The sequence below is a fragment of the Zonotrichia leucophrys genome, chromosome Z (genome assembly GCF_028769735.1).
Source record: "Zonotrichia leucophrys gambelii isolate GWCS_2022_RI chromosome Z, RI_Zleu_2.0, whole genome shotgun sequence".
NCBI lineage: Eukaryota > Metazoa > Chordata > Aves > Passeriformes > Passerellidae > Zonotrichia > Zonotrichia leucophrys.
Genome location: NC_088200.1, coordinates 37,833,256 through 37,847,888, shown reverse-complemented (window position 1 = coordinate 37,847,888; position 14,633 = coordinate 37,833,256). Strand labels below are relative to the sequence as shown.

The following is a 14,633-nucleotide window of genomic DNA, read 5'->3' as shown; positions in this document are numbered from 1 at the left end:
GGAGCAGCTACTAACAAAACTGCATTTTCACACATCCAGGTCAGAAATGCAAAGAGGCATTTTTCTTTTTCCTAAGCTGCTCAAAAAATGCTGTTGCCTGGCTAGAGGCTGCTCTCTAGAGCTTGAGATTAAAGATCCTGTGACTTCGGCCAAAGTTGCTAAGGTGTATATCTATGGCTGGAGCAATACCCTCACAATCATGCTTCTGAGTGACTTCAAAGTGTGTAGCTGCTCTGCTACACATGTGTACCCAAAAATAAAACCAGAGGAGCAAAGAGCCATTCTTTAGTGCACAAACATATAATTCTGAGGAGAGCTAAGAAAGGAAATCAGGGAAGTCATATGGTTAATAACTACAATGACTCAAAGCAACAAAAAAAAAAAAAAAGGGACTGCCAAAACTTTAGCGCTAAAATAAGGGCAGAAATCCCAATAAGAGTAAGAACCGAACAAATTTAGTGAACTTTACAGGTGTTTGGGCTATTTCCAGCAACCACTGATCTCTTATCCACATGCTGAAGGGATCCTCTCTGGTATGACACGTATCTTATGACTGCTGCTACAATCCCAAAGCATTATGGAGCATTATGCTGCTACAATCCCAAAGCATATATTGCTAGCAGGAGTCAGCTACAATCCCTGACTCCTGCTAGCAGAGCTTCTCAATATTAATATAGCATGTCAAACCCAGCTTAGCTGATTTAATGTGGCAAAACATATACCACAGTACTGTATGTACTGGGGAGCCAAGAGCAACAACAAAATAAATGTAGCAACCCTCTTATAGGACTCTTACACTAACTAATGTTTGCCACACTGTTAATAAGAAGGGAAAAATGTGTAGATAGCAATTTAAAATTCTCCTTCTCTCCATTCTTGTGGCCTCTTTGTTGTGTCATAGTAACAGCTGAATATTTCTGCTACAGAAATATTTTATTTTTCTTTCTCTTTGACAAAAGAGGGAAAGGAATGAAACTACTGATTTTTTAATAAAACATCCTAGGATCAAGAACAAAACATAAAAACCCCAAGCAGCTTGGTTCTAATAAAAGCAATATGCATTAATTAAATTACTTACTTGTCTTGTCTCTCATTTGCCTGCCGCCACTGTGTCTGCTCCTTTCTCCAGCGCAAATTTTCATTTACCCCTGCTGATCTGTCATTCCCTAAGAGTGTAACATATGTCAGAGAGATTAAAACAGAAGGGGACACCTGAAGTCTGACAGCTTGCCAAAAGAAAGAGATACATTTCTGTAGCAGTCTATCAGAACTAAGACCATTCAATTTACAGATTCAGGGCTCTAGTAAAAAGATTCATCACTTTTTTCTACTTAGGATTTTTAGAGCATTAACTTGCTTAATGTCTACAAAAAGCTGTACAGATTTTCCATTTATTAAATGAAGCAACCTTTTTTGCTATGAACAATTTGTTTTTAGTGATAGGTTTGATAGCATTTCTTAGTTCTTAATTAGATACTACCATAACTTTTTCGAACATCTTGAAATTTCTTTCTTGGCTTCATATTCTTCACATGAGAGGAACTCAGTCCTAGCTACACCTTGGACAGTTGAAACCTAATGATATTTTCATCCATGCAAAACCAAGAATGGTCTGCAAAGGAATGGACTGTGGGTGAAAAGGGGGTGAAATGGACAAGGATGAAAATGGATAGTGCGCACAAACCCAACAAACTCTTTTATGTTTACAGACACTTGAGTTCCTCTCAAAAGGCATGGGGGGCAATGGCATGAAGTACCAGCTGGTATTCTGCAGCGCTTCATCATTTCTCCTCTGGCTCCTTCTCCTCTCAGTAAAGCCTCTTCTAATCGAGCTTTCACATCGCGTGACTTCTGGAGTGCTTGGGTGCTAACTTTATCTGAGCTTTGCTTGCCCTGGAAGTAAAGTTAAAGCAATCATCACCAGTGCCTCCATTTTTGATCATAAGACCAAATTACATGTCCAGAATGAGATACAACAGGAGAGGCCCATAGAGGGGGCAGAAAGCAGTGAATTTGGTTGATTTATATATAAAGTCTAATAAATGCTGCAAATGAGGAACGAGGTACAAGATGCATTGCTAATAGAAACAAAGATGTAGTTCTGTGCTACAGAGAAAGAAATTAAAGTTCAGAGAGAAGGTTATTTGGTCCATTTCAGACAGACCCTCTCAGAGAGAAGAGTGCTGACATCAAGTCCTGCTCATAACTAAAGGGTCATCCTAGTACTTACAGGAGCTGTCGGTATAAGTCCCACCAAAAATAGCCCTCAAATACCCAGATAAAAGAAAATAATTAAACTACTTAGGATATTCTCATAGGACTTCCACAAAAGTTTCAGCAGCATTTTGCTTGAAGGCTATTGTCAGTTATTTGTCTGAAGTAATCTGTCTAAGTTAGATAACTGCTAATTTAACTATTGTCAATAACAGATTTCCCCCGGACAGCTGGAATTTAAAGAAAAAAATTGATCCAAACCAGGACAACAAAACTATGCCTTGTTTCACTTACCTTATACTCAAAGCATGAAACACAAATGAAGAGGAGGTCTAAAATCTTGTTAAGCTGCATGGATGGAAGGTCTGCAATCCATTTCTGTATTAGGTTCTGATCAGCATTTTTCATAATCCAGAGGAAACAGATCAAAAGGTTGCGAGTAGTATCAGGACCTAATGTGGCAGTCTGTCTGTAGGGCTATGAACACATAAAGTAAATGTCAATTGAAAGAAGAAAAAGTAGAGGAAGGTCATTTGGGCAAAGTAATCTTATTTAAATTTCATTGGAATTGAATCTCAGGATTGGACTTCAGTAAATTTGACCTCTTCCAGGTGATAGTTATCGTAATTTTGACTGTATGTGTAATTAGTGAAAGGCCCAGTTGAATACAAGGGAAAGACTGAGAGAAGCTCCAGTTTGCTACATGCTTGTATAATAATTTCCACATAAAAATGTAGGAAAAAGATTCTGTAATCATTTGCTTCCATGCTGCCATGCAGTTGTGTCAGCCAAATTGCATAGTAGATTAAACAAACCAAAACATATAAGGAAAGACCATACATAGAGAAAAAGAAACATCTGAATCCTAGATCCATGGATTCAGGTAAGACTGGAACTGTGGGGCTGCCACAGTGGCATTTGCTGATCTGGAAATGAGTCTAGATTTGGTTTGGAAATGGAAATAGGCATGTGGGAGAAAAAAGTGAACAACGTATGGTAAAATAGCAATTAACTAACTAGAAGAGAATAGGAGATGACAGAAGGACTATGAGGGCTCCGTCAGGGCTGGACAAAACAGAAATGCAGTTTCTCTTGACTGTAGCTGTTAGTGGCAAAAAAGGATAAAAGGAGGAAAGAAGGAAGATGAAAACAGATAGAAGAAAGGAGATTGGCAGAGTGGTGAACATACCAGTGACACCAGAGGTATTCCAGAGTTCCTGATGTTGAACTGACTCCCTGCAATGGCAAGGGCCACGTTTTGGTTGATTGCACCTGAAGCCTCTTGTTCTTCTTCTGGATTTCCTGTGCGTCCCTTTCCACTGCGGATATCTGAAACTAAATTTGAAATATTCCATTGGAACTTCAGGGGTAATCCAGTTGCTTCTGCTCATGTGTCACAGTTTTTCTTTGGTCTGTGACTGAGCAAAAAAGTTGGCATTTCCATCCCTGAGACTGTTTGTCTGGATGATGTACCAAGCACTGAAAGAGGCACAGCATTAGCAAGAGGAATTGCAGCCATCTGAGCCATCTGCAAAGTCTGCCAAATTATTCAAACACATAAAATACATAAAAGGTGGTAGCAAGCATGAGATTATCTCTGAAGTTCAAAGCCAAGCCAGTACTTTGTAAGACTTGGAACCATCCAGTTCTAGTTAATTTCAGTCAAGAGGATAAGCACAGAAACTAGACATGGGTTTGGTAATATTCAACAAAGTATGTAAATCTGTTAAGAGCTGACAGATCTAGTATTGCCTTCTGACTAAAAGACAAGTTTTATTTCAGGCACCTAACTGCTTCTATTCCCTGCTAGTTCTTGACATCACTTTTAGCAAATGAGGTTATTTATACTAAAGTTTTGTAAAAATCTCGTTTGATTCTGAGCATCCATTTTGTGTTTTGAAAGTTCTGTTTTTCAGAGAAGCTAAGTGATCAGCTGGACCACACGTGTTCAGAATGTGATCACAGCCTCTTGTAACAGATTCTCAAAGGAAGACACTCTAAAACTAGGCACATTGGTACATCTGGGCTTCTTCATAATAACTTTTTTCATCTATGGTATAAGGATAATACTCAGATAAAAAGAATGGTGTGAGATCTAATTAGCCAATTTATTTATGTATTTATTTATATTTCTGTATTATATGTATGAATGTATAGTAAATGCTTTCACCTTACCCAATTGAAAGTGGCAAATAACACTTTCATACTAGTAAGTTTTTTCTTAAGACATTTAAATGTGAAATTTGTCAGAATCAGTGACAAAAATATACTCTTCAAAGTATAAATTTTTAATTAATTAATTTTGGTATAATGTTAATAGCAGCAGAAAAGCAATAGAAAAAGAGAATACGATCTAATTTCTATAATTGTAGTGTCACATGATGTCAGTATCACTATCAATATTTTCACTACTGTTATGTGTATGTAGAGCTAAATATTTCTTGCAGAACTTGCAGGCTTTATTTGGCAGGTCAGAAAACTTCAACTAAGAGATATGCAGGAGCACTTACAGATGTATCTCTGGTCTATCACTTTCTCATGAAGTGAGGACACTGAAGTTTTTCCTGTCTGTAAAAATCCAGTTTACTTCTATGTAAAGAAATATTCTGTCTTACTAGATGAATCTCTTATGTTTGATAAATTATTCAGACAAGTCTCTCTTAGGAGCTGAAAAATTCAAAGGCAAAAAGGTCTTACTTGTAAAATCATGGAGTTGCGGCAGAGAATCCAAAATGATACCAACCAAAGGGAGGTAAAGAGCTGCAATTTTAATCTTCACCTCCTTTTTGGAGCAACGTGGGTCTAGGTCATGGGAACTCAGCAGGCTAAGGATAGCACTGACAGCTTTTCTTTGCACCTTGCTAATCCTGTTAACACAGAAACCATCCATGAGTTCCATTCATGGATCATGCACAAATCACTTATAAATCAAAGATTTAATAAATAGAAAGGAGGTGAAAGAAACAAATAATAAACACCAGTATGCACTTGATAATCTCTTTCATTCTGAGCAGAGATTCCTGTTCCCTGCAAATGATAGGTATCTTAAATCTCCAAGATACTTTACCAGAATCAAAGGGCATACAGGTCTTTCAAATTTCTCATAAAAGTTTGTTGTGGTAAAGAGAGATGCTTAAGGAAAAGCATCAAACTCTGGTCAAATTTTAGCTAAACGCTAAAGTTCAGACAAAGACAGAGGTGTTTTAGAGGGAAGAGCAACTGAAATTTTGTCTTAATTTCTGTATTCAACCAATACTACCACCACAAATAGTATATTTTTATTAATTGAGAGGAACATACTGCAGATAAAACCATGACTGGGTCATTCTATGTTACAGAGTGACTCACTGAAAAGCATGGGGGAACCAGGACTGTCCTGGAGTCAAACTATGCCCGTGCCAAGAGTAACACCATGACCTGTTCTGAAATCTGCAAATTAGGATACACACCCCTCGCTGTCAGCATCCAGTGCTACTGCCAATTCAGTGAAAAGTAAGCCGGTCAGGAAGTGCTGCTGACGGTACTCAGCTGAGAGGTCAAACATACCAGTGATTTTCTGATCCTGGAAACTAGAGCAGGAGCTGGAGTTCTGCGGAAATATATTAGAAGTATTAAAGAATGATCACTGAAATGAATGTTTCTTAAAGAGATCACAGTCACAGTCAATGTAACAAACAGAAAAATCTCTACCAGAGGAAAACCACAGACTCTGAAAGTAGGCCGGACATTTTGGAGGAAGACATCTGTGTGTGAAATTAAAAGCTTGCTAGTATGCAATCTCATCCTTTCTGTTCTATGCAAGCAACACATTTTACACCTTTTGAGATACAAAATTCCTACCCTGTATTCATTAGTTTGGACAGGACACAAAGTCAGAATTTTCTCCATTCGTGTTCTTATTGGGCAGCCATTAGCTATCACAGAGAAAGTGCCTCTACATTAAGAGGGACGTAGGTGTCAGAAGCTGTTCACTGTGTGTTCTTCAGCATCCATGATGTCTAGTATGAAAGTAAGGTCAAGAAAGACATGTGAACCATGCTTCCTTTTGCCCTGGAACTCCTTGGCTGAGCTTGCTGGCAGCTGGCATAATTTACTCCAGCCTTCAAACTGCTCTGACTTATGGCTGTGACTGATATACAGCCAGACCAGGAATGGAAAGTTGCTGCTATATATGTGCTGTGAACTTCTTAGCTTCTCCAATCATAGGTGTGTGCCACAGGTCACCTGGAATGTTCGTGTCCCTTGCTCAGGTGAGCATAAGTCTTCAACTCTACTCCCACTGCAGCTACTGGGTTTTATGAGTTTAAATTTTGTTTTTAATCTATACTCTTCAGTATTCCTTCCAATATTTCTGTCAGTGACCTGGGAATAACCACAGAGCTCAAACACATGAAGTATCAGTATACCACACTGTGGTATCTTCCAGTATATTGGGTCAAATGAACCCCATGTCTCTTAGCAGCCCCATATTTTGGATCCATATGCTTAGGCCCACTCCCATTCAACCCCAAACAAACAGGAATTGGCTGTACTATGTTTGTGTGAAATAATGTCAAAGTGCAGAGCACCCAGTTAAGTGAGTTTGGCATCTCTAAAAAATTTCAAAAGATTTATTCACAAGACCATATTTCTACTGCAAGTCTAACTCAAGTGGGCAGCACTCCTGTAGACAGATCAAAATTACTGGGGTGGTCAGCTAGTGCATTAAATTGTGCAAGGGCCACAAAAGCCTTATTGATTTGTGCAGGTTGCACACTGTAGGTTACTCCTAAAGGAGAAAAGAGCTGATGATGTTGCTTGAAGGAAAGATCAATCGAACTGATGTTGGCCAAGCTCTGACTTGCTAGACTAGTTACAAGAACCATGCTGATATTTTTTTATCCCAATAAGCAGAAGAGCCATATTTCTAGCTCTTTGGCATCCAGGATTAGTATTAACCAAATGCACTGCGATGCTTTGTTTTTAGGACCAGGAAAAACTTCAAGAAAATATTATTTACTATTACGAACCTATGACAACAAATTATTAAAGTATGAGATGTAGCACATCTTAGCATCCAACCAATTCTTTGGCAGACACTCAAAAAAGAAACCATGAATTTGAACTGCTGTTCATTACTCAGACTGTTTTTGTACCTCCCATCATTTTTAGCTTCAATTGTCCCCAAGCATTGTGGCAATTATGGAGCATTGCACTGAAATGCTTCAACCCAGTCCTGACCTCTGCAAGACCCCTGAGGAGGAAAACAGACATGTGAGCAGTCTTTGATAGGGGGTTTGCCCCATTGTAGAAAACCATCTCCATAGAATGCAGAGGAGAGCACAAGACTGGCAAAATAGTGTGTCCTGTGCCAATCAACAATTTCTTTTTCTGATATTTTTGTGAAGTCTGTGGAAGGAAGATCATGGGAGGTCCTGACATTAAAGAAGGCAAGAGCTGTGTCAGTATCAGACCAAGTCTGGAAAAATTCCTGGAGAAATGAGATATGATACAGATTGCTTGGTCTACTCAGGACACCTAAGTGTTTCCACACAGAAAATCTTAAAGTTCAAATAAAAAGGAGTATACTGTTCAAAAAACCACAAGGAATCATGGACAAAGATACAGCAAGATCTGTGCTACTGTGGGGGAGAAATCCAGAAGAAAGAATACCAGAAAAAGAAAGCATGATAATCCTATTTTAAGCAGCATGAAGACTCAACAAAAATTCACTATTCCAGGACATTGAAAATTGCAGTGTGTTAGTCACTAACTTAGAGAGTGGTACAATCTATTTTCACATGGGAAGTAAGAAGTTCCATTAGAAGGCAAACACATGGAAAGAATGCACTTCTTTGTGGCATAATTCTCCAAAACAGATATTGAAATACATATTTGTGGTTGTGTGGATGGGATAAGGGTAACCTGGCCTTCAGAGCTGTGTTTCTTTTAGACCTTGTGTGTCTACCTCAACAGTCATTTTCTGCGAACGTGCATGTGCATGTTTCCAGGGAAGCATGTGTCTGTGTCACATTCAGCTTTAACTCCTGAAGATGCAGTTTTGCAGTAGCACTCCTGTAGCCTTTCTTCTTCTGTCCCTTTTCCTCAAGTGGGAAATTTTTCTCCCTGATCCAACAGTGGCTGATTCTAACTTAAGTATTTGAGTACAGAACAACGTGAGTATTTTTCTACATGTGCTTCATGTGACATTCATGCAATATCTATCTAATGGACAAACACCTGGGAGGACAAGGAGGGAGAGGGAGATGCTGGAGCAGATGCAGATGTCATGAAGAAGAGGTTCAGATTGAGGTAATGCTCATGGCTGCAGAGAATTCTCAGGAACTCAAGTCTCATGGAAATCAGGGTGGAGAGTGAATTCAGCTTGTTTGAAAGCTAGGAAAAACAAACAAAAAAGTGTCAAGTGATGGGCTAGTATTATTTGAATTACCATGTAGTAAAATATCCTGCTCCCTGAAAACATATAGACATCTAGCCCTGTGTGCATTAAAATGCTCACTGTACCTAGTTTCCATACATTAGCTGCTCTTTGTTTGACAATGATGGTGTCTCTCTTTCCTGCTCCCCGGATGACTTATCATCTTCCCAACAAATTGCTTCTTTCTTCTTTTCTCCCCCAACAAAAATATACATTATTTTTGTCTTTTGCACAAGGCAAAAAAGAAAAACAAACTGAACTTTTCTGAGTCTGTAGCAAACTCATAAAACGTCCTGCCAAGCAACACAGGACATCGGTGCTCTCATCATTTCCCTTATCAAAAATGACATCAGTGAAGGAATTTATGGAGATATCTGATGAACCTGCACAAATACAGGTCACAAAACAGAAGGAAAATGCTCCCTGTCAAATACAACAAATAATTCCATAACAACATCCTGCATCACCATTTATTTTTAATTTTCAGAGACTTGTGAAGCAAGAAGACAGTTGTATTATTTTGAGTGACTCCTTGAAAGCTAAATACTGTCCTCACAGCACTCAGCAGGAGGAGTCAGAAAGTTGACCTGTATTATCTGCAGATCCTACTGCTAAGGGCAGTAAAAAATTAAGGGAAGAAAAATGGTTCCATGTATGTTTTGCAGCAGTGCAAAGAATGACATTTCCAAAAGAGTCTTTACCTCCACTCAATTTTTTTCTTGCAGGTCACAAATCAAAAGAGGTTTTAAAATCATTGCATATGCAATAGGAAATAGGAAATTTACCTGGACCTTTAACACAACTCAAAGGATCTTGATGAATAAACTAATCAAACAGAACAAAACACATAAGCCAAAGGCAATTCCAATCATGCATGGTGCCTACCTGATTACAGTAATGTTTGATGAGATGAAACACAAATCCTCGATCCATTAAAGAAAGAAGATCATACAAGAAAAATGCCAGGCTGATATTAATTTTTTCTGCTTGTTCACTTTCCTTAAAAAACGAAAACACTCCAGTTATGATATATAAAACTTACATAAACGTGAAAGACTTTTTAGAATCATGAAAAATAGTGCAGGGGTCACCTCCCAGAACCATCTTGGGGAAAATATAGGACAAAATTGTTTCAGTTCTCCAGTTCACATGATCTTGTTAAAATTGCACAGAATCACTTCTGTAAATTATTTCAACTGTTTCCCAGCAAAATGTCCCTTTGTGACATTTTGCACCCCTTTGGGCTGACAACAATGAATTTGAGAACTGTTCTGAATTGCCTATTGGCTGCAGTATTGCACACGACTTTTTTTCCTATTGAACATAATAGAACGCTGGTTTAGGAACTTAAAACATATAAAATATTAAGAAAAATCTGGACTGGCTTTGCTGATGGAATGCTAAGTATTTTGTTTAGAAATTTTAAGTGTAAGACTGATAGTAGCAAAACAGTGGTAAAATAAATCTGTGGAGTTCACCATCCAGCAGCTAAGCTCTTGTATGCTTGGAATTGGCCAGATTACCAGAGATACACAGCCTCAAGTAAGAATCACAAAGAACTTCATGTACCATCTAATATGAGGCTACAGATACTTCAAACATAGCAATTTAAATCATAAACTCTCAGTAGCCTATGTAGTTCACCAAGAGGAATTAGTGAAGATGCCTGAGGGATCTGCACATATTTAATGCTCAAAAATGACAAAGCAGATGACTGAGAAAAATATTGCCTGTACTGGCACCTCTGGCTGGTGAGAACAGGTGTGCAGCACCTCAGGGTGGCTACAATTCACTTTTTCATTTTTCAAGCTTTTTGTTGCTGTTCAGGAATACATATTTTCCCTGCAATCTGGAATTTGCACATGAAAAGATTTTTCTATGGTGAAGAAAAACCTGGTTTTCCATTACCTTATAGGGCAGGCAAGCATATGCCAGACATACCGGTTGAAAAATCCAGGGCAATCTGACATGCTCAACCATGTATTGAAACATCAATTATCACTTCTTGGATTTAAAAATCAGACACATATTGCCTACTACTCTGTACATCTAACCAATGGCCCTAATTCCAAAAACACAACAGTGCAATTTTCACACACGATCAGGTTCTATATGCTCATACTATCAAAATGAGTATTAAATTAACAGTCCACAAAAAACTGCATATTTCTTGTGAGGAAGCCATAAATACTAATTTCCTTGCAAAGCCTATAATTCTGTTAAAGCATTTTTATTGTAACAATTTTTTTTTCCCAATGTATATACAAAAAAAGTCACTGATTGCTTAGGTAAACATTTCTGTGGAAATTATTTCTCTGCATGTGGCTACCAGAGAAGCACACCAGTGGAATGAGCTTCAAGAACAGCCTTTTGGGGAACAATGACAATCCCTTCTGTCATTCTGGTGGTTTTTCTGGTCTTGCCCTTTACCAGTTTCTGATCCTCAGAGCACTTTGAAGAAGTGGATTATGAAACTGAGCTTGTTGAAAAGTGACCTGGCAGGCCAGCTCTCCCAGCTGCTCTGCCCTGCCCTGCTGGGCTAGCTGCATTTGGCAGCTCTGGGGCATGAACACAAGTTGGTCACAACAACTGACAAACAACAGTGCCTATCTGTGGCCCTAGCTTTTTCTACTGACCAGTCCAAAGAGGTATCAAGGATACAGGCTGACAGTAGCAATGTTAAAATACAAACTACAGTTTGTGATCCTTTCAACTTTATAATCTGTTTTATCAGTGCAATTTGTTAAAAGTAGAAAGAATTTTATGGGACTTAAGGCTTATTTCTGGTCATCAATTTTCAAGTGCCTAATGTCTCTTTAAAGAGATCAAGGGTTAGATCACTTTTGGTTGGCCTTTGCAACATTCACAAGGAGCACTGCCTTCCTATGGCATATTCTACTGCTACAGAGAACTCAAATGAGGAATTAAACACAGTTCAGTAGGATAGAGGGTAACTGCAAAGGGGGATAAAGGAAGAAACCTACTGGGCCTGCAGTCCGATGTGCTGGCTAACACAGCATAAAGAATTCCTACAACTGAAAATGGATGACCAGCCTTTCCCATCAATAGGAAAGGGAATTATCTTCTTGCACACTGCAGCCACACTGCAAAGCAGGCTGAGGAAGTGAGCTGAACAAAAACAGTCTGCTAAGAAAGCACAAGGCTGCCTTTTACTGTGCCACAACTCTTGCTTAAGGTGCATGTGAGAATATTGGCCTAATTCTAGCAACACTGCTGATTTTGAAATGAGATTAAATGTAGCTCAGTGTAACACAAGATGAGCAGCAAGGATCCATAGTGCTTATTTCATCCACTTACCTTGGGTGGTTTGACTACAAGTGCAGCAATCTCTGAAGTAATCACACTAACAATAGTGGTAATATCATCTTTGAAACGATCAGAGAACCGGCTTCTTCGTGAATTATCTTGCTTCTCTGTGTTGTGAACATACTGAGCCATACTCTTTATCTGCAAAGCAGAAAAAAGAACAGTAAAAAAATGCTCAGACTGTAGGTAAAATACTGCTTTAAGTTTGTTGGTAAAAGTAAGATTTCCTAATTTCTTTTCCCTGAAGACATAGATTCCTGCTCATATTCATATAGATGACTACTCTCAGTACCTGAAATCAGAAACACCCTCCCCCAACCCCTTGCATATGGACTTCTGAAATGCTGCTGCTTGCCACTTTAGCCCTTTACGATGACAGACAAGGAGTGACACTTGTGGAATTCTTATTTCTTGACCTAATGTTGCATTACTTACATGTTGATAGTGAAAATCACTATCATGACATGCATCACTGCAGGGCTCTGGAGAACTGTGAGTTTGTGGGGCTTTATCACTGCTCCCATGATGTAAACAAAATGGAAAAGACAGGAACAGATATTTACCAAAAAGGAAGGACTTGGTTGATGAGTGTGTCTCTGTCTTTTGCAAGCTGTGTAGCTTACAAACTATTGCTCATGCAGTTCATGCAGAACTTTGCCATCACTGCCATAGTGAGGAAGGAGGGTGAATACGAAGAACTCTTTATTTTGTACTCTCTGTACTTTCATTATTTGAGACCTCTCCTTTATACAGAGCAGAATAACTGAAGAGGCCACCCCCCAGCTAAATCTGCGCCTGGAACATCTACTACATGTCACCATTAACCAACTGTAAAATACCACTGTCAACTCTTACCAGGAGCTCAAAGAAGAACCAGGCATACTTGAAGACTGATTCTCTCACCATGCCCGTGCTGACCACCATCTGCAATGCCAGTTCCTCGTGGAAATGCTACATAATAAAGACAGACTGTTGGAAAATGGCTTTTAATCAACTCATCCTTCATTTTCAACATCTTCCCTGTGGGACACTTTTCCATACTGGAGGGTGAGCAGCCAGATGGGGATGTATGGGCATCCTTGCAAGATCAGAAGGCAGATTTCACCAAAATGAATGCTGTTGGCAAACAGACTTTAAGACCCATTTTTCTGTGGATCCAGAACTGTACATAACTGAAGAGGGAAATGCCTTTGGACCATTCTCAGGTCATTGTCCATGTGCACAATGGGGAGAACTCATGTTTCCCACTCCCTGCTAAGCATTTTTGTTTAGCACATCCATGTTTTTCTGAGAGAAGGTAAAAGTAAGATTGACTTTGTGGTGGAAGAGAAAGACAGAGCAATAAGCACAGCAGACTTGGTACAGACATTTGTAGTTGGAGACAATACGTTTTACAGTGAAATCTGAACAAAAGACACACAATCCCAATTATCTAAACTTTTAGGAAATTCTAACCTGGACTACAAAAAGCTTGGTTCTAAAAGCTACAAAAAGGAACAAAGAAAATAGTTCTTTACAGAAGAAAGAAGAGGCAAATATTTCTGAATGGAGTTTACTGTAGCATGTAAAGACATGTATCCAAAGGTAAACAGCAGTGGAAAACGACAGAGGCTCTAAGACCTTGAGAAAGAGAGCAAAGGGAGGATTTAGACAGGCTGATACTTGTCTAAATCTGTCCTGGATAAAGAATCTAAAGACTCTGGAACAGAAGCAAAAAATTTGAGTAATGTTTACCCACAGATTCAATATCTCATCATTAATTCCTTGTTTGATAAAACCGGTTGATATTTTGCTCTGTTGCTTCCCTCTCCACATTTAGAAGGGCCAATTGCCAGCACTACCTCAGGATGCTCCAGGTTCTGCAAGCAGTTCCCTCATGCATAGCCATAGCCTACCTTTTTATTGGATGGTCTTGTGCTTGCACAAAGGCCTGACATGTCATTTGTTCCTTCAACGTAATAAGACATCCGACTGGAGCTGTGATCCACAGGCTGGGGGACACAGATGGAAGAAATACATAATAGTAAATCCATGACTAACTTAATCTAATTAACAGAGAAGAAATCAACGGCAGTTGGGGGTTTCTTTGGGGTTTTTTTAAGGTATGCACATACATTCATTTAAACAGTTCTTCTTTTTCCTTCTTCCCATCCCCCTTCCCACTCAAGGCCGAAAACCACCTGACAGCAGCAGGAGCAGCAGCAGCAGCAGGGTGCAAATGCACTGCCATCGCGTGCCCAATGGCAGCACTGCAGCTGTACTTAGGAGGATATGATTCACCCTTTAAAGGTGTGAGTTTATCCCCAGCTCTACATCGAAAATCATTAGCCCCTTGAAGTTCTTCCTTCCATTAAAACTTATGACAATTTAAGATGCAGTGAAACAGCAGTAACCAATTATAAATTTCTACATTTATCAATGTGATGAAGCTGTAATATCAAACATTTAAATTTTGTATTAATTAGGAAAAATGCCTAGAGGTCTGATTTGCTTTTTCCCCCCACCTAGGACACAGTACATTAGAGTAAAAGTCATAAAATTCAAACCTGTGTGATTAAAAACTGGTATGTATAAATATATATGTACATATGAACAAATCAAATAAATTGTCAAAGCCTGTGTATCTTACCAGTTCTGATTTAATTAGCTGAAGACCAGCACCTATTCATTTTAG

At 38.9% G+C, this 14,633-nt stretch overlaps 1 protein-coding gene across 1 annotated transcript in view; it reads right to left on the bottom strand.

Moving 5' to 3' along the window:
- DOCK8 (dedicator of cytokinesis 8) overlaps nt 1-14,633 on the bottom strand; it is a 69,094-nt gene that overhangs the window by 18,638 nt on the left and 35,823 nt on the right. Inside the window, exons 23-33 of the mRNA XM_064736779.1 lie at nt 13,855-13,950; nt 12,815-12,910; nt 11,951-12,100; nt 9,518-9,631; nt 8,434-8,589; nt 5,664-5,803; nt 4,912-5,081; nt 3,404-3,549; nt 2,509-2,691; nt 1,758-1,893; nt 1,079-1,166 (exon numbers count right to left, since the gene is read on the bottom strand). Of these exons, the coding sequence (XP_064592849.1) occupies nt 1,079-1,166; nt 1,758-1,893; nt 2,509-2,691; nt 3,404-3,549; nt 4,912-5,081; nt 5,664-5,803; nt 8,434-8,589; nt 9,518-9,631; nt 11,951-12,100; nt 12,815-12,910; nt 13,855-13,950 (1,475 nt within the window). The remainder of the gene's footprint in view (nt 1-1,078; nt 1,167-1,757; nt 1,894-2,508; nt 2,692-3,403; nt 3,550-4,911; nt 5,082-5,663; nt 5,804-8,433; nt 8,590-9,517; nt 9,632-11,950; nt 12,101-12,814; nt 12,911-13,854; nt 13,951-14,633) is intronic.